This window comes from Trifolium pratense, linkage group LG3 (genome assembly GCF_020283565.1).
Source record: "Trifolium pratense cultivar HEN17-A07 linkage group LG3, ARS_RC_1.1, whole genome shotgun sequence".
Classification (NCBI taxonomy): Eukaryota; Viridiplantae; Streptophyta; class Magnoliopsida; order Fabales; family Fabaceae; genus Trifolium; species Trifolium pratense.
Window position 1 is genome coordinate 17851259 of NC_060061.1, and position 18355 is coordinate 17869613.

Below are 18355 nucleotides of genomic sequence, written 5' to 3' on the forward strand. Positions count from 1 at the left end.
TGAGAGATTTATCAAAGATATTCTCAACTTATGACATGGCATGTTTATAAAAATAATTTATACATAAAAGTTTATCATAATATTATCATAACATACGTTTAAGCTATAAACTGCAACTTAATATATTTATCCAAACAAACGGGATAGACACCATTGAAAAGAACAACACAAGTGACAAACATAAATGCCACAAGGTTGTACTACATGAATTTCTTTGCATAAATTTTATTTAAGAATGTTGATTTGGCATTTAAAATGACAAAAAAATTTCACTTCATCTATCCTACGAATGCTTCAAGAAATACAATTATTACACCACCTTGTAAACTAGTTAAATTTTCATGATAAATTTATATGAAGAGAAGAACTAAAGACACATTCAAAGTATACCGATTTATTAATTAATGAGAATATCTATTACAAGTGAAGGGGGGAAAATTAGGCTTAGCCCTCCACTTGAAAAAGCCTAAAAGTATAAGAATCCACTCTGCATGGATAATATACACTATAATTCTACATAACCTATCAAACCTTTGGAGCCATGGCATGACTTGGAGCACAACTGCACAAGTATCTTACCTTGTAAAGCCGCAGTGTACAAAGAAAAAAAAAGCAATACAGCCTTGAAATGCAATCCCTTTTAGTTGATCACACAAAAAACACTGTTCTACTCAGAAGACTCTTCAGAGTCGCTTGAGTCTGAGCTTTCTTCATTTACAACTCTATTATTGGCCATACCATCTGAACCCTCGCTCATAACATCTGCCTCAGAACCCTCCTCCTCTTCCACTTCCTCTTCCTCTTCCACTTCATTATCTTCAATGCCATTGTTATTGTCATCTTCAGAAGCTTCCGCATCTTCATCGCTCATTCCAACCAAATCCCTATTCCATCTGTTGGGGGTACCATTAAAACCTATCTCCCAGTTTCCTTGACCGTACTCTACTGCTTCGACATTGTCATCAGATTCCACTGCCTGGGCGTTGTCATCATATTCAACCTCTTCACTGCTGCTACTCACGTCAGCAGCTTCCATATGGATGGGACCTGTCTTCTCATAATTCCAGTCCTCATCCAAGATTCTAGATGGTTCTCTACCAATATTGAAGCTATGATTGGCAGCCCTATCATCCAACAAATAATCTTCAACAACCCTCTTCTCTGCTCTCCTTTTCCTAACTGTCCGAGGGCCACGTCCACCTGCTTGTCCTTGTGATCCTTGTCCCTGCTGTTTTATTCTTTGACTTAGATTATCAGTGACAATAAAATTGTGGTGGACATTATCTTGTTTGGAATCATTCGTTCTTTTAGACAGCTTTTTAGTCCTTCCTTTATCATGATTCACTCGTCCCCTTTTTTTGCTGCTGCGCCCAATAGGGGCAGATTTCACTTTCATTAATTCATCACGCTCCAAGTCTGCTGGCTCAACCACTTTAGTAGATTTGACAGAGGCATATCTTGAAGGAAGCTTCTGCAAGAAAGCAAAGCGAGTTAGATGACTAATATTAATAAGAATAGCATGGAAAATTTCCCTCAAAACAGTCACAAACTGCTCAATAAATGTCTCAGACACAATAGCCCACAAACCTTTCATGGTAATACTTACCAACCGCATCGCAAAAGTTTTAGAGCAAGAGCAGTCTAATAAAAAAAACAAGGAATATAGAAAGGGACTCACTATGTATCTAGCTTCTTTCTCCTCATACAGCTCAGGTTTCTCTAGCTTAACGTAAGCGATGGATGTGTCAAACTCAAAAAGTCTGAGAGACACAGCTGAAGTGGTCCGCGGAACCCATGGAAGTACAGGAACTGATTCAAGATCCATGGAAGTATGTGCAGCACTCTCCAACAGAGTGCTCATCCCCAACAAATCCCCAGTGGTAGAGAATGATGATGATAAAAAATCTCGCTTTAGTGCTCTCTCAAATAGAGTCAATATCTGCAATATAGATTGTTAAATTTTGAAATGTCTTAACTGATTCTCAGTCTTTAAAATGTTACAAAGATATGGCATATAAAGCTTTCATTGAATTGGCGAACCTGTAGAAGTTCCTCAACAGAAGAAGATCTGTTCAACTTCACACCCCAAAGCCTCCTAATATCTTCTGTCCAAATTGATTGAAATGCTTCAGGTGGAACAGATACCTAAAAATCAGAAATGTAAATATAACATGTCCCTCAAAAGGCCAACATTTGAAATTCGGTGGAAAAAAAAGTCACATTATCAACTCACCTCAATAAAAGCCAGTATTGCCTTAAGCAGTCTTGTCCGCAAAGGAAGAGAAGAATCCAAAATACAAATATCTTTAGGTAACTTGTCTCCACATTCAAAAGCATGTCTGGAAAAATTAAATCCATCATTTGATGGAAAAGTGCGGTGGCAATAACTGCAATGGGAATCTTCCAAGCAATAAAGGTCAAGACAGGTATCACATATGTCAACCTGAGGTTTGCATCTCTTTTTCCCATATTTCATTGCAGATAATATCGATGGGTTATAACATTCTTTCCACATCCATTTTTGAAAATCTTGATACCTTCCCAAGGCAGATTTCTTGTCGCTCTCACTTTTCCCAAGCTCAATTCTGAAGGATGACGAAGTTTCTGAAGTATCAGAGCTCAATCCACAAAGAGTACTACTAGGACTGTCAGATCTAGTATGGTTGTCAGGACTGGAATCTGTTTCATCAGCTTCATTTTTAACATGGATTTCATCTGTGTTTCCGATTTTGGCACATTTTGCATTCTTTTGAACATTTTCCTTAAATATATTCTCAATCTTTAGCAACATTAGACGCAAATGTGATTCCCTGATGCCACGTGAATCCAGTGAGCTCAGAAGGGTGTCAAAGGCCTGTACACAATTAGTTAAATATATTATATTAGAACTACTACAACAAAGCCGAAAACAATACTTAAATTCACAAAATAGCAGCACCTAGAGATAAAAAGCACCGCGGATAACTTCCATATTTGGCTAGCTAAGAAATGAGAATATATACGAAACTTTAGAAAGACGCAAACAAAGGGATGACTAAGAATAAGCCAGGGCTTTGGTGGTTACCAGGTTGGACGGGATACAGCATTCAGTAGTGTTAATGGCAAAAACAGATGTTAGTAGATGGCAGTAAAGGGACGAAATCCAGCCAGAAAGGCAATGTTGCGGAGAAAAAAATGACTGGTTATGACCAGAGTAGTGTGGATGAGGCTGGATTTAGCCACGACCCTAATAGGAAGGTGAAACATTGTCACTATAAAATAACATCGGGTTAATAAAAAATATGTTATATAGGATGATAGTGATACCATGAAGAAAATATATGGCTTTGGTAAAGGTTGAAATCAGGACAAACGAATATAAACTAATGAATAATTTAAAATTGATATAAATCGACCTCCTCCCGATTCTAGGTAGATAGAATCTTAATTTCAGTAACATTGCCAAAGAACCAGTGAAACATGCAAACTGGTTCATTTTATTACAAACTGGTTCTCTGTTTAATGTTGGACAATGCTAGAAACTTGATTGTTAAGACCTGAGCTGTCAAACATAGCCCCCCAATTCTACCACTATACAGTACACATCTTTTGTTACTATTCGTTGAACCACAAACTAGTGTCTTTATTAGCAGTTCAATGTTTAGTCTAGTTTCAAAAGCACTGATATGATCTCTATCAAAGTTAGAAATGAGATGATCGGCAAAACATCAAACAGCCTATTAGGAAAAAAGAAGTTACAAGACAGTTTACCTCTACAGAATCAATAAGCCTCCATTTGCCATCATGATATTCAACAAAGATCCTTCCCGAGCCAGGATCATTGCAAGAAGCAGATGCAACAAATTGCCAATATCGATTATGTCTGCGGTCTTGCCCAAGGGGTAAGGATCTATAGATGTACATCTCCTCTGCTAGCTGGGAAATATAAGATTTCAATTGAGATCGTGACCGTTTTGAATATTGCGCAGATAACACGGTCTGAGGATTGTCAGGACCTATGCAGAGATCTTGACTTGATGAGAGCTTTTCAGGCAGGTTTTGTCCAACAAGAGCTAGTCTTTTATTTTCTGTTTTGCTGGGAGATTCCTCATTATTATTAATATCAAGCAATGGACTTTGGTTACCCTCCACAGCAGCACATGTAAGCTGTGTTTCAACCTTTGGAAAATCTGATTTAATGACATTATCATCTTTCAGGCGAATTTTATCTATCTGTCCTTCTGCCAACATTTGCTTCTTCAGAGCATTTGCTGCTTCCAAACGATCCTGAACAAGTCTCGTTGTCAATTTGATGAATAAATAAATAAATACAAAATCAAGTTGGGAATATATTTATGGAATAAAGTTTACCTCAAGAACAACACGGATTGAATTTCCTTCATTTGCCACACCAACCAATACAACAAGAGCATTTAATCGCTCCTCTACACTGAGATCAGAATACTCTCCTTCAGTAAGCCCTTGAATCCATGACTCTCCAGACTTACTTTCATCAATTTCCATGTTATCTTCACCTAGATTTCTGGCATTTAGATTTTCACAAGCAACAGGTTGTCCAGAAACAGCACGTGGACGATCAGCACTCTTAGAACCATTGTCAGGATAAGGCAGATCCTTATCGAACTCATCTTTAAGTTCTGCATCATGACCTAGATTTTCTTTTCCACTTGATGAAAAATCATTACAATGATCAGATGTTTTGATAACACTTGAAGGATTAACCAAATCATCAACTTCAGGATCCTCATCGACTTCACTTTCTGACTCTTCTCTTTCACCATCATCAGCATCTTCCTCAGCTAGAAACCCATTTTCAAATATCTGAATTTTCTTTCTTGCTTCGGAAAGAATGGACTCAGCATCAGCAGGATCCTTTCTAAATGCAGCACGTACACAATAAGTTGATGGGGCTACTCTTTCAAAAAGCTTGGCATCTCTTGTCAAAGCAACAGAAATTGATGCCTCGGGTGTCTTGCTGGTTGTCAGGTCCCGAAGACCAGATTTCTGACAGGTAGGAACACACAAATTAAGAACAGAACAGACTTGACAATAAAGAGCATTGAATATGGGACATGCAACTCACCTGAATTTTTTCGGCAAGCTCTATTACATTCAATCCATCACCACTCTCTAGCGAGAGAACATGAAATGCTGCAAACTTAACTGTTCCAGGAGTTAACCGATGCCTAGATCTTCGAGGTCCTAATAGACCTCTCTCCTGCATTTTTGCCACCGCATTTTCAGCTGCTGAACCATTACGAAGCGCAGAAATGGTATCTATACAACTTCTTCCCTGTAATTAGATATAGAATGAGATCCACTTATTCTACACAATGACATTAAGACCCCATACAAAGATTGAACTGTTGATTAAAATGCATAATATAAGTTCATAAGAAACCATCCTGAAATTATAAATTAACTATATTTCTCAACTCTCATTCTTAAAATCACTAAAATATGGAGGTATTCATGTAACAAAAGAATTTTTATAGCAGCTGGAATTTTAAAAAGCAGAATAAAGAAAACTGAACCTCATCTTTACTATTTGCACGTGAACTTGTAATACTTCTTTTCTTGAACTGTGGTCCATATCCTGCAGACAATGCTAGCTGTCGGAAAATTTCTGGCCATGTCAATTGATTCAAGTGCTTATGCCAATTCCGTATGTCAAAGCCCCATGCATATGCCTATCATCGTAATAAAGGCAATTATAGGACTGGATTCTGTTGATAAAACCACAATTTCTCTTAAAAAAGGACAAGTGTAATTTAAAAAATATCTAAACTTACCCCTTCCACAATCTCTGGATGGCCACCTCCAGAATTTGCAGCACCATTCTGATTCATTCCTAATCCTGTAACAGGTGTCCTTGCAACATCTTCAATGTCTTTTATTATCACCTTAAGGATAGCAACATGTATCTCACCTAACAATCTTGAATCCTGAGATAAATCATTTGAGCACCCAGAATGAGCAAATGATGCACAAAAATAGTTTAAATTAATCACACAATATCACTAGCAAAAGCCAAACCGACTGACATAATCGTGAAATGCTTGCACGAACTCATCAAGTGTAAAAGGCCATAATTCCAGAACATCAGCAAAGGTAATCAAAAACCTCCAAACCTGAAATAGACAATCACAGCTTTCAAACCTTAAATCAGCAGCCTCAAATCAAGTATAAACTATTGGTGCAATATGTGGAAAAGAAAATCAGAGCATCTACAGAACTGCTGATCCAACAAATAAGCTCCATGCACTAAAAGATAATAGGAAAGTAAATTTTTTAACTTCGACTGCTGAAGGCCAAAGCCACATGTACCGTTTGCCGAAAGTCACATCCACACCAGGTAATTTAAGAATTTCGCACTAAGTTGTGTACATGATGTTATAAGGAAGCAAAAGTCATGATGAGAACATACCATGAGAAGGTTGCCAATATTCTCTTCTGAGTTGATCCATGGTTGGATAGCAAATGGTTTTCTTAGCTTTACATTCTCGGGTGGGAAAACGCACAGTGAACCTACAACATAATAACATGGTTTCAATACTTGAAATTCATTCTCCTTTTTTAGTATCTCTATCTACAGATAAATACTGAACAAGTACATGATTTTTATTTAAAATTACAAACAAAACAAAAAATCTCACCCCTAAATGATTCAATGTTTTGCAAAGTATCAAAATCAAGACGGATAATAGAGGAAAGCCCTTTGCTTGAAGCAGCTAACTCCATCATTTCCAGCTGTTCATCCTCAATAAGTTCCATGGATTCCTTAGCTATTTTACGGGCATGTGCCTTCTCAAGGGCAGCTTTTCTTCTCTCTGCCTCTTTCTCTTTCCGAAGCTCTTCTTTTTGCCTCATTCTCTCGGCCTTTGTAAGAAAGAACATGTGCAAATAGAATATATATATTATCAAATTTTTAAATATTAGCTAAAATAAGGCTATAACCATTGGACTTTAAAACTTACTTTTAAATTTTCTCTCAGCAAATACTTTTCCCTTCGTTCAATTTCACGTTTTTCCTCTCGTTTTGTTCTTTCCTCTTCACGCAGTCTCTCACGCATCAATCTCTCTTCTTCCTTTTTTCTTTCACGATCTTGTCTCTCCATTTCTTTCCTTATCCGCTCCTCATTCTAAAAAAATAGAAGGGAAAAGTAGAGATTAGTTTAAAAAAATGCAAATGTGACATTGTTATACCTACACAAAATGTATGATAGCAGGCTAAACTAAATTCATCTAAGTAAAACCTTTCTTCTAAGGTTATCTTGTTTTTCGAGATCTTTCTGGATTCTCATCTCATTGGCTTCAACATCCCTTGTAATTTTGCCATCATCACCCTACATGCAGTCAAAGATAAAAAAAACATAAAAAATCATCCTTTGAAAATAATAGATTATATACTTCCCAAGAGTTGAAGGCTGAACAAAATTACAACATTAAATAGTGAAGATAGCTCAATACCTTCCGTTTTCTCTCGTTATGCGTTGCATTGTTTTGCAAAATTTGTCCACTGGGTGAAGCATAGGGATTTTCTGACCCACCAGTTTGGCAATCAGTTTGGTGGGAGTTCATTCCAACATTCGCCATGTTTGTGTACACTTCCTGTGTAGGGGCAACATCATCATCCAGAGGAGGAGATAGGTAGGGACTCCCTTTCTTGTCTTGTTGAGACAAAAGAGAAACACGAGAAGAATGACCCTTGGTGGCATGAATTCTAGGTAGTGGAGAGTTTCTCGAAGGACCCTCCTTCGGAGTATGTAAATGAGATTGGCCGAACTGTCCAAAAGCATCGGATTTATTGCCAGACTGGTTTGGTAGATATTGATATTCATGGGATGTCCTTGACATAGCCTAGAATAAAGCTCATTTCAAATCAAGCAGTAAAACACTAAAAATAAACATAACCAGCCATTTGAAAAAATAATTTGCCAGGCCTCAAACCAATGAAGGGAAACAGACAGAAGAATATTTGCATCAAAAGAGCATTTAAAAAGATTATCCACAAGTTCAAGACAAAAGATACTACCAAAAAAATAAACATCATAGACATACAAACTTACCAAGAGAACACACCTAAATCTAAGCATGCCACCAACAACAAAAGCTGAGGCTAACTCAACATTTTCCACTTCTTCCATTTTCCTTTTACAAAATTAGCATATAAATAAAATGTGTTTAAGAAATTAAAGTGCGTATTTATCACAAATTATATAGAAGTCTGTCCTGTTTCAAGCTGGTACTACCAGTTGGCCATTCAGAAAAATATAAAATCCCAAACAGCATAAGAACTAAAGGAATATGCAGCTATAAACTGACATGAAAGACAAGCATTTAAACTTAAAGAAGGTACTCAATCATCATAGCTACCTCAAAATTCAGACAAGATTCATTTTACTGACCAAAATATACTATACTGTTATAGAGTAGAGAAAACCCACCTTGTTTGTTCTGACATCATGTCTTCCATACATTTTCCCGTCATAGGTAAGACGAGGTCGCTTCTGGTGTTCTGATCAAGAAAACATATAACAGAAGTGTTAGTAGCTATGCGCAGATCACAAACAACTTATAACATCATATTATCGATTTAACCAACTTCTTTCAATCGCAGAGAAACAGTCTTAGATATGAAAAGCAAAGGCATATACAAAATGTATCCATATGAAATTGAAAGCATACTTATGACAGAAATAGAGCCACAACAGTCAATAAGGGTTCTTTTCACTGTTTATTTTCTTGTGCAAAACTTTGAAAATGGACAACAAAGACAGGAAATGAAACAAATAATGGTTTCTGATTGGAAAAAATATGTTTAGTTCTCACGGATTTGTACCGGGAAACACTGAAGTGAAACGAGGAAATGAACAGAAATCATTTTCTGATTGTCTGGGAAAAAACATGTCATACATTTTCTAAAATCCAGCAGATCTTAACATTTTGATGATGATGCCTAAATAGGTGTACAAATTGTACAATGCAAGGAATATAAGAAATTCAGATATGCCAAGTTAATTCAAGAGTTAAGAAATAACAACAAATGATGTAAAAGAAACTAAAACTACAGCATTTAGTAACTCAAATACACAATCAGTGACGATAGGAGCTATTATCATATACCTATATGTGCCCCAAAAGCATCTGGTGGCAATGGATCAAACTCCACTCCTAGAATGGGTCCATCTTCCCTCAATGGTTCACCTAACTGATCCTCCACACAAGCAATTGCTCTAAGCTCCATTTCAACCTGCGGAGACTCGTAATAACCAACACTCAAGGGCATTGCATTCCGACCCTCCAACCGGGTAGACGGACTGGAACCTGAACCCGACCCTGATCCATACCCATTACCATGCTCAGAGCCCATTCTGAGGTCATCCACCGGGGAATCCGGCAAAGGCTCCACCACTGTCTTCCGTGGTGGTGGCGCCTTCTTGGGAGCCGATTCCTTCTTATCCTTCAACCTCCTATGGCAAAACCACATCTGCAGCTGTCGATCCGTCAACCCCAATTTCTCAGACAACTCGATCCTCACCGGCTCCGAAGGGTAATTATCCACTAATCAAACCAAAAACATCACAGAATCAACCAAAACAAAATTTGAGAATCACAAAATTCATCAATTACAAACGAAAAATCTAAAACACACAAAAACAAAACAAAATTGATGAAATTGAAGAACAAAGGGTTATGAGTATAAACAACTTACAAGCATAAGCTTTCTCAAGGGTTTCAAGCTGAAACGGCGTCTTCATCTGTCGTTTAGGTTTGCTTTGCCCCTCATTAGAAACCGCAATTTTGCTATTGCTTCCATCGTTATTGTTCTTATTGTTGTTATTCTCATCGCTGTTATCATCACCACCACCACCACCACCCCTTTTCCGATCACTATCCCCCTCCGAACTAGCCTCACCTTCCATCACCAAAAAATCAATCAAAGATCGCAACTTTGCAGTCTCTGCTTCACAAAAACCTAGAAATCGCAAGAACCCTCAAGAAGAAAAAACAAAAACTAGGGTTTGCTGAAAAAATCAATTTCGTATCTTTATTATTATGCTTTTTCTCTCTCTATCTCTTGAATCAAAATTCCGTGATAATCAAGCAATGGAAAAAGCACAAGAATATTATGAGATCGAAATCAAAATATATAGATGAAAAATAATAAGAAGAAACAAAGAAAGAAAGCGTGCAATGAGGAATTGAAAAGAAAGATTATGATTATGAACGAAGAAGAATAAAAAGCAATAGAGTTTAGAAGAATATTAATTATAAAAAATCCCAATCGAAAATCCAAAATAATAAACCAACTACACAATAGTTGCTCTTGACTTCTACTACTAAAATTTCATCACAACCTTTCATATTAATTTCCACTTTTTTATTTTTATAAAATTTATTATGTTTATCTTCTCGAATAATAATCAAGATTTGTTTTTCTTTTATTTGGGTTCTCTTTATTATGAACGAACGGTGTGATTTGTTTGTGAGTGGGATTGAGATTGTGTGTATGTTGTTCCTGTCAAACAGGACTTTTTTTTTGTTTCTTAAAAACAAAAACACGCCAAAGATAAGAAAAATCACTTTTGTCTTTCTTTTTGTTTGGGTTAGTTAATGTTATGTTACTACTAACCTTAAATAAATGTCTCAGCGTTACATGTTTAATTTAAATTTATAAATGTTTTTTTTGGATTAAAAAATCACAAGTATACTATACGATGATGTTTTTATGTGACTGCATGTGTGTGTCTTTTCCTCCAGCTATTTTTTCATTTTTTGGATGTTCTTGTCTGGGATTTTTTCTATTTCTATTTATTTATTTTATTATTGTTTCTTTTTTGTTGTTATGCTTTTCTAGAGTGTAAAATGTAGCTGATTGGGGAAATTTGGGTTGTGTGTGGAACGATTTTTTGGTTACGAAAGGAAAGAATTGCTGACTTTGCTTCGGAATGGTTCTATAAATTAATACTGTAAAGCTTGTTTTCACGTTTTTTGGCTAAGGCTCGGACGCTTGGTTTGGTTGATTTTCATTCATTTCGTACGCAGCGATGTTTCACGTTTATGTTTTCGTGGGCCCGGTTTGTTTGTCTTGGACCACGATAGAAATTGGTGCTTTTTTATGAGATCTCTTTTTCATTTTCATCATATTCATACCGGTTACTCGTGCACTTTACGTCTTTCCCTGTTTATATTTTCGCTACTTAAGTAGATGATATTATAAAAATGAGAATTTTTAAAAAATGTCGTCCACTACTTAAGTAGTGGCTAATTAAGTAGCGGACGTTATAAAGGTAGAGTATTTTTTGGGTATTTGTGTAAATTCGTAGGGCGCGTCTGAAAGTCAATAGAGTGGCATCTCTTTCTTTATGTCTGGGATATTAACAGGGTAGAGATTGAGCGACATCTAAAATATTCTAGATCTTATTAGGATCAGAGTCGGCCTTGTTCAGTGGTGCTCCTCTTCAACTTCGATGAGTTGACTGGATTTTGTATTTGCAAGTGCTTCAACGCTCAAGTCAGTACAAAAAGTAGAGCAAATATTTTAAGAATGATTAGAATGTACCATGCTCCTCTGCATGAGAGGAGTATATATAGCCCCTGGCGCTGGGCAAATGCCCTTGATGAACATATTAATGTCCTCAAGTGGTTGTAGCAAAATGGCTTATGAACCAAGATGGATAGTAAATGCCCATCATTCTAATGTGGTCGTTGGACGGAGGTCCGTGCTCGTGGGCTAGATGTGATTAGGCCTTGCCCGAAGGCCCGTTGAGATGTCTTCACCTGTTATTGGACTGAAGGTCCAGCTGAAAACAATTCTTCATTCACAATTTTATTCTCCATTTCGAAGGGTATTTCTACATCATCCTCATCTCTACGGATCCCTACAGTTTTCGCAGAGATTCATCAACCTTAAATTTATTTTATTTTCAATCAAAATATAGTTGTAAAAAAATAAAATAAAGTTTAATCATAAAACAAAATACAAAAGTTAAGACATTATTGTGAGTTTTATAACAATAATAAACATGGTATACACATAAAATTATAAATATTATTTTAATTAAGTATTCGGGGACAGAGCCTCCAGAGATAAAATCTCGTCTTCATCATCAAACCTCTCGGGGGACTTTCTCCTCCATCCTCATTCCCATGAAGAAAATTTCCTCATTTGTTGGTCTTGTAAATGGGACAATTCCCACGAAAATTCCTATTTACGGGTCAAATTAACATCCCTATTTCCGCCTTTAATTGCTTAGAACCCTATTCTCACTAAAAGTTGTATTTTTCAGTAGTATAAATCTTAAGGAAAGATATTTTTTGGTAATATATTTTTTCAATTGAGCGACGCAAGGGAGAAGAACAATCATCATCATATTTAATAGAGGGAAAATATTTGGTGAATATTTTTTTTTGAAACAAAAAATATTCCTATTTAGATTTTAGGATTCAGACGCTTTTTTTTTTTTTTTTGAATTTAGAATGGCCAAAAAAGAAACTCAAAATTATGTGTATTTTGTGATTTTGAGTGATTAGAATTGGTGGCCAATATCGAGGAGATAATCGTCAAAGTTGAAGTTGGTGATTCAAATGCTCAAGTTAGTATCATAATGCAGGATGAGATGTTTTAGGATTGAAATTGCATACTTTAACCCTTTGTGAAAGTGTTTATATAGCCCCCAAGGAGGACCCGTTGATCATTGACTGGATTTGTGCCATTGAGTGTATATTGATCATGGGGGTGTTACAAATTACAATTCTGTAAAAAATCAGAGGCTAGTCGTTTACCTCCGCTGCGTTAGTAATAGTGTTCAGCAAAGTAGGCAAAGCTCTTCATCCCACATAAGCTTCTGCCTTGATATTTAGGTGCTCATATCTAACTTCAATTGTTGGAATCTCAATCCCAACTCTAGTAAAAAAGACATCAGAAGAAAATGGTGAGAAAAATACTCGATCTATATTCTCGTGTTTATTAGTTGAAGTGAAAATGAAAACAAGAATCTTCATTGGTTACCTATCAATTCTTTCCTTGAGCTTCAACAAGAACCTCTCATTACCCTATCCAACAATTTCTGTCTCTCTTGAAATCCATGATCAGTTATTATATCAATCTCATTGGCAACTTATAGCTTATATAAAAATGTTTGACTTTATTTGAGAGAATTTAGTGACATAAACATTTGTAAGTCCATAAGCCGCGTGTTTTCAGCTTATTTTCATATATAAGATCTCCAGGATAGCTTATGAAAACTCATAGCTTATATAAAAATGTTTGACTTTTGTTATAGAAGTAACAAAAGATAAAACATAAGCACTTATCATATAAGCACTTATCATATAAAGTTGTTTAGGATTTATAGTTTAGGGTTTAAGTGCTTTATAAAGTTGTTTATCCAAAAAAGGGTCTATATATTTTGGCATATTTGATGAGTGATTATGTTGTTCTGCATGAATGTTGTAGGAGGTAGAGTTGAAAACTGTTGAGCCTCAAATTCAACAAAGTGAAAGTGAGCAAACAAGTTGGTTCGAATCGCTTAATATGGATTTTTTTTACTTTATATTTTTTACAACTCAAATTCCTAACATTGTAATTTGTGTTATGCAGATGAGTCAAAGTTCGTTCATGTCGAATTTCAACTACTAAAAGATTGTGACTTTGGGGAACAGTTTTTCATAGTGTTGGAGATGATCCTATGCTTGGTTCATGGAACCCTTTAGATGCATTACCGTTGATATGGTAGAACATTTTAAAGCATGAAGAAATTGTTTGGTGGAAAACTTTTTTAGGGCTCGAAATCGTTTTTTATTACCACACTTTCAATTGCGACCTTGTTTTCACTTTGTTTTCTGTTTCAAAATGTTGTCGAACTCTTACTATGTGACACATTTGTAATTAAAGGTGAAAGAACACCGAAAATATGTGAGCAAGATATGTCGGCTGGTAAATCAATCCAATATAAGTTCATACTAAAAGGAAAAGAAGGCGATATTATTTGGCAGCCAGGGTCGGATCGAATTATTCAAACATGAAAAACTATGAACAAAAAATAATTGTTTGTGAGGATTAGGTTGGGACACAAATATTATTAGGAACAGAGTATACAATTGCGAAGTAATCGCAAGGTTTTTTACTACTAGTGCATTAATTAATAGTCTTGATGTCAAGGTTTTTTATGCCTGTGCAATAGCATCGTAACTATGATTTTGGTCGCATCAACTATATTTGAACATTAAATTTTCCACGATATCAACAATTGCGAAGTAATTGCAATGCAACTATGACTGCAATTCAAAACCTTGATGATATAAACCAAATGCTAATTTATAACTTTGAAAATGACTTGTGGCATATCAACAGAGTATACAATCTCATCAAATGTGATAGAATATGGTTCAAAAGGTAGAACCATTAATTCCCCTTTTCTTCCCATGGCTAGAATCCGGCCGCAGCAACAGCATTAGATCTTCTGGTAACTTAACTAAGTCCATGAGTCGGAAAAAAAAGTTGAAAGAATTAGAGAAAGAACTTCGCTTTTACCGTCTCTAAATTTCCATTGCTACTTTAACTTTTTCTAGTATGTATGCATTGAAATATTTGTGTGAGATATAAATAAGATATATCATCGAAAGGAGATATAAATAAGATATTTGTCTAAGCACAAGATGTGCTAGGATGTTTTAATTCAATTATTTAACTTCTTCAAAACAAAAAAAATAAAAATTGTGTGAGATATAAATAAGATATATCATCTATCGAAATGTGTAATACACTCGTTGGGCATAACTGAGTTCACCCATAACCACCTGCAAATATTTATCCAAAAATCGTTTTCAAAATTCATTCGAAGAGTATATGTGATGATCACTCCACCCTATCATCACAATCCCTTGCGCAATTAACCGTGATCATTGGTCATAGATTCATATATGAGATAAATGATATAGTAATGATTAAATACAATTATTTTTTACTACATCAGTAACAATTTTTTTGGGGATGATTCATTAACATATTGTGTACTTTGTTATTTTGCTTAAAAAATTAAAATTTTGACCAAAAATTTAAAATTTCCGCCAAATTAGAAAACCCTATATTATCAAATTTCCGCCAAATTCTCATATACTTTCAAATTTCAATTTTGATATGAAAAACTTGTTATCAGTCACACATGCAAAACTCACACCTTCAATCTTCAACAATCATCTTCTCGATTTCTTCGATTACCTTCTTCTTCAACGATGCTTCACTCTTCAACAAACCCATCAAATTCACACCCAATTAATCCTCACAACCGCCCACCATTCTTCCTTCTTATCCGCCAGACTCATAGCAACATACGCCGGTTTCGGTTCCATTTCCACCGCCTGGAAAGTGTTTGCCACCACCCCAGTTGAGTCTCTTCAAAACATCCTTTTATGGAATTCCATTATTAGAGCTAATGTATCTCATGGGTATTATCAATATGCCTTTCAACTGTATGTTAAAATGCGAAAGTTTGGTTTTTTACCTGATGGGTTTACATTACCTTTGATTATTAAGTCGTGTTCGTGTATTGGAGTTGTTAGTCTTTGCAAGATTGTTCATTGTCATGTTTTGCAATTGGGTTTTAGAAATCATCTTCACGTGGTTAATGAATTGGTGGGTATGTATGGGAAAGTTAGGAGAATGGAGGATGCATGTAATGTGTTTGATGGAATGGTTGTGAGAAGTGTTTTATCGTGGAATACTATGGTTTCGAGTTATGCTTTTAATTTTGATTCTGTTGGTGCTTTTAGGATTTTTAAACAGATGGAGTTGGAAGGTTTGAAGCCGAACTATGTAACTTGGACGTCACTTTTGTCGAGCCATGCTAGATGTGGGCTTTATGATGAAACTACGGAGTTTTTTAAACTGATGAGAACAAAGGGGATTGAGGTTAGTGCTGAAGCTGTTGCTGTGGTGTTGTCTGTGTGTGCTGATATGGATAGAGTTCAATGGGGGAAAGAAATTCATGGGTATGTTATTAAAGGTGGATATGAAGACTATTTGTTTGTGAAAAATGCGTTGATAGGGACTTATGGGAAGAAGCGTGAGCATCTGGGTGATGCACATAAAATATTTTCTGACATAAAGAACAAGAATTTAGTAAGTTGGAATGCTTTGATATCGTCATATGCTGAATCTGGATTATGTGATGAGGCCTATGAAGTATTTTTGCAGCTGGAGAAATTGAATGGTGGTTCGTCTCTGAGACCCAATGTCATAAGTTGGAGTGCTGTGATTAGTGGTTTTGCTTCCAAAGGGTGTTTTGAGCAGTCATTGGAACTGTTTAGGCGAATGCAGCTCGCGAAAGTAATGGCCAATTGTGTCACTATTTCCAGTGTTTTATCAGTTTGTTCAGAATTAGCAGCGCTGAACTCTGGTAGGGAGCTGCATGCTTATGCCATTAGGAATCTCATGGATGAGAATATTTTGGTGGGAAATGGTCTGATTAACATGTATATGAAGTGTGGGGTTTTCAAGGAAGGACATTTAGTATTTGATAATATTAAGAGTAGAGATATAATCTCATGGAACTCATTAATTGGGGGTTATGGAATGCACGGGCTTGGTGAGAATGCATTAAGAACTTTCGATGAGATGATTAAGTCTGGAATGAGGCCAGACAACATCACATTTGTTGCTGTTCTGTCTGCATGTAGTCATGCAGGACTTGTTGCTGCGGGTCGCAACCTTTTTGATCGGATGGTGACAGAGTTTAAGATAGAGCCTATTGTAGAGCACTATGCATGCATGGTTGATCTCCTTGGTCGGGCTGGGCTTTTGCAAGAAGCAAGTGATATTGTCAGAAACATGCCAATTGAACCTAATGAGTGTGTTTGGGGAGCTCTTTTAAACTCATGTAGAATGTACAGAAATACAGATGTTGTAGAAGAAGTAGCATCACAAATTATTGGCCTTAAGTCAGAAATAACTGGGAGCTTCATGCTCCTGTCCAATATTTATTCTTCAAATGGAAGATGGGAGGATTCTGCAAGGGTTAGGGTCTCAACAAAGAATAAAGGTTTAAAAAAAATACCTGGTCAAAGTTGGATTGAGGTGAGAAAAAAGGTATACACGTTCACCGCAGGGAATGTAGTCCATTTGGAACAGGGTGAAATTTATGCGATCCTTGATGAATTGGCACTTCAAATGGCGAGTGTAAATTATAATATCAATAGTTGCTTCGATCAACAATGTATTTATGACCAATCAGAACTCTTAGTTGATGCAAATTGAGAATGGCTAGATTTTTTGTGTCATGCCTTTCTCCACCAGCAACAATACTCAGATTTTGACGCATCACATGTAAAATAATTATGAAACTAACAATTCATTTTGACGCATCACACATAAAATGATTATGATCAAGTTTTTTTACAAATTATTTTGATTTTTTATAATCAAATGTTCAGTACTACATTTACAAATTTTAGCAATGTTTCGCTGATTACTTCGCTGATTACATTCAATATATGTTCAGTTCAGTTCGTCCTTTTTTTTTTGTTGCATTTCCACCGTGTAAAGTCAGTTTCAATTGTTTTGATCCCTGACGTAATCTCTCCATTCAAAAATGTCGAGGTGGCAAATGACAGTCTATTTACTACAGTGAACATATAGCTTGACAGGGAGAAGAAGAGAGATGGTGAAAACAGCTTGCTACATCTTTGTTAGAGAGAACAATGATTTTGTTGTTCTAGTTGGGAGTGTGCAAGATCCACATCTATGGCAGAAAAAAAAAATTAGAAAGATGTAAACAAAGACTATTCTTTTGATGAACAAATTAACATGTTCATAGAAAATAAGTATTCTCATTTTTAAAAAAGCAAATCACTGCTTATAATTTTGGAAATAAGAAATGAATATAAGATGAGGCGTAGAGTTTGCGATGTGTGTTTATCTATGATATGCTTAATGTTTATATACTAAATTGTCCACTAATGTTTGTTAAATATATATGGGTTATTACATGTACATTGTAAATGCACAAATATTTTCATCACCTTATTTAAGCTGGATGATTTCTTATATTTTCATCACCTTATTTACTGAATCACTGTTGTATTTATTCACCCGTAACCATTCTTGTCGGAGTCCAAGTGAGTTTTCAGCTGCAGTATATCTTCAGTGTTGGCAACAACAGAGAAGTATCTGAAGAGTGCTTTGACTTTCACTAATACTTGTTACAGAAAACTACATTTCAGATACCATCATCAAGTACAAGGCCTGGTAGTTAAGAGGCGAATACCATCGTCAGAAATATAGCAAGCTAGCTTCTTAGCTTCATAATAACGTGCCAAAAGAGACAGCAACGCAGTATTTTCAGCGATGACG

General features: G+C 35.9%; 2 protein-coding genes across 3 annotated transcripts; one reads left to right on the plus strand and one right to left on the minus strand.

The window, feature by feature from the left end:
* Positions 1–368: 368 nt before the first annotated feature.
* Positions 369–10638, minus strand: LOC123914025 (homeobox-DDT domain protein RLT1-like). 2 transcript variants are annotated; one of them, XM_045964999.1, is made up of 18 exons: positions 9716–10638; positions 9127–9564; positions 8448–8518; positions 7471–7860; positions 7257–7346; positions 6978–7142; positions 6657–6879; positions 6428–6528; positions 6045–6131; positions 5793–5945; positions 5535–5690; positions 5084–5293; positions 4351–5004; positions 3751–4266; positions 2234–2854; positions 2041–2145; positions 1679–1939; positions 369–1468 (listed from the first exon to the last, which is right to left on the minus strand). In XM_045964999.1, exons 1-18 carry the CDS (start codon positions 9924–9926, stop codon positions 668–670), a joined length of 5253 nt encoding a protein of 1750 aa, XP_045820955.1. In that variant the 5' UTR covers positions 9927–10638; the 3' UTR covers positions 369–667. The 2 variants fall into 2 exon arrangements, with proteins under 2 accessions (XP_045820955.1, XP_045820954.1); XM_045964998.1 differs by having other exon boundaries at positions 369–1471.
* A 4489-nt stretch (positions 10639–15127) lies between these two features.
* On the plus strand, positions 15128–17372 carry LOC123914027 (putative pentatricopeptide repeat-containing protein At1g17630). The gene has a single exon (XM_045965000.1). It carries the CDS (start codon positions 15146–15148, stop codon positions 17258–17260), a length of 2115 nt encoding a protein of 704 aa, XP_045820956.1. The 5' UTR covers positions 15128–15145; the 3' UTR covers positions 17261–17372.
* Positions 17373–18355: the final 983 nt, after the last annotated feature.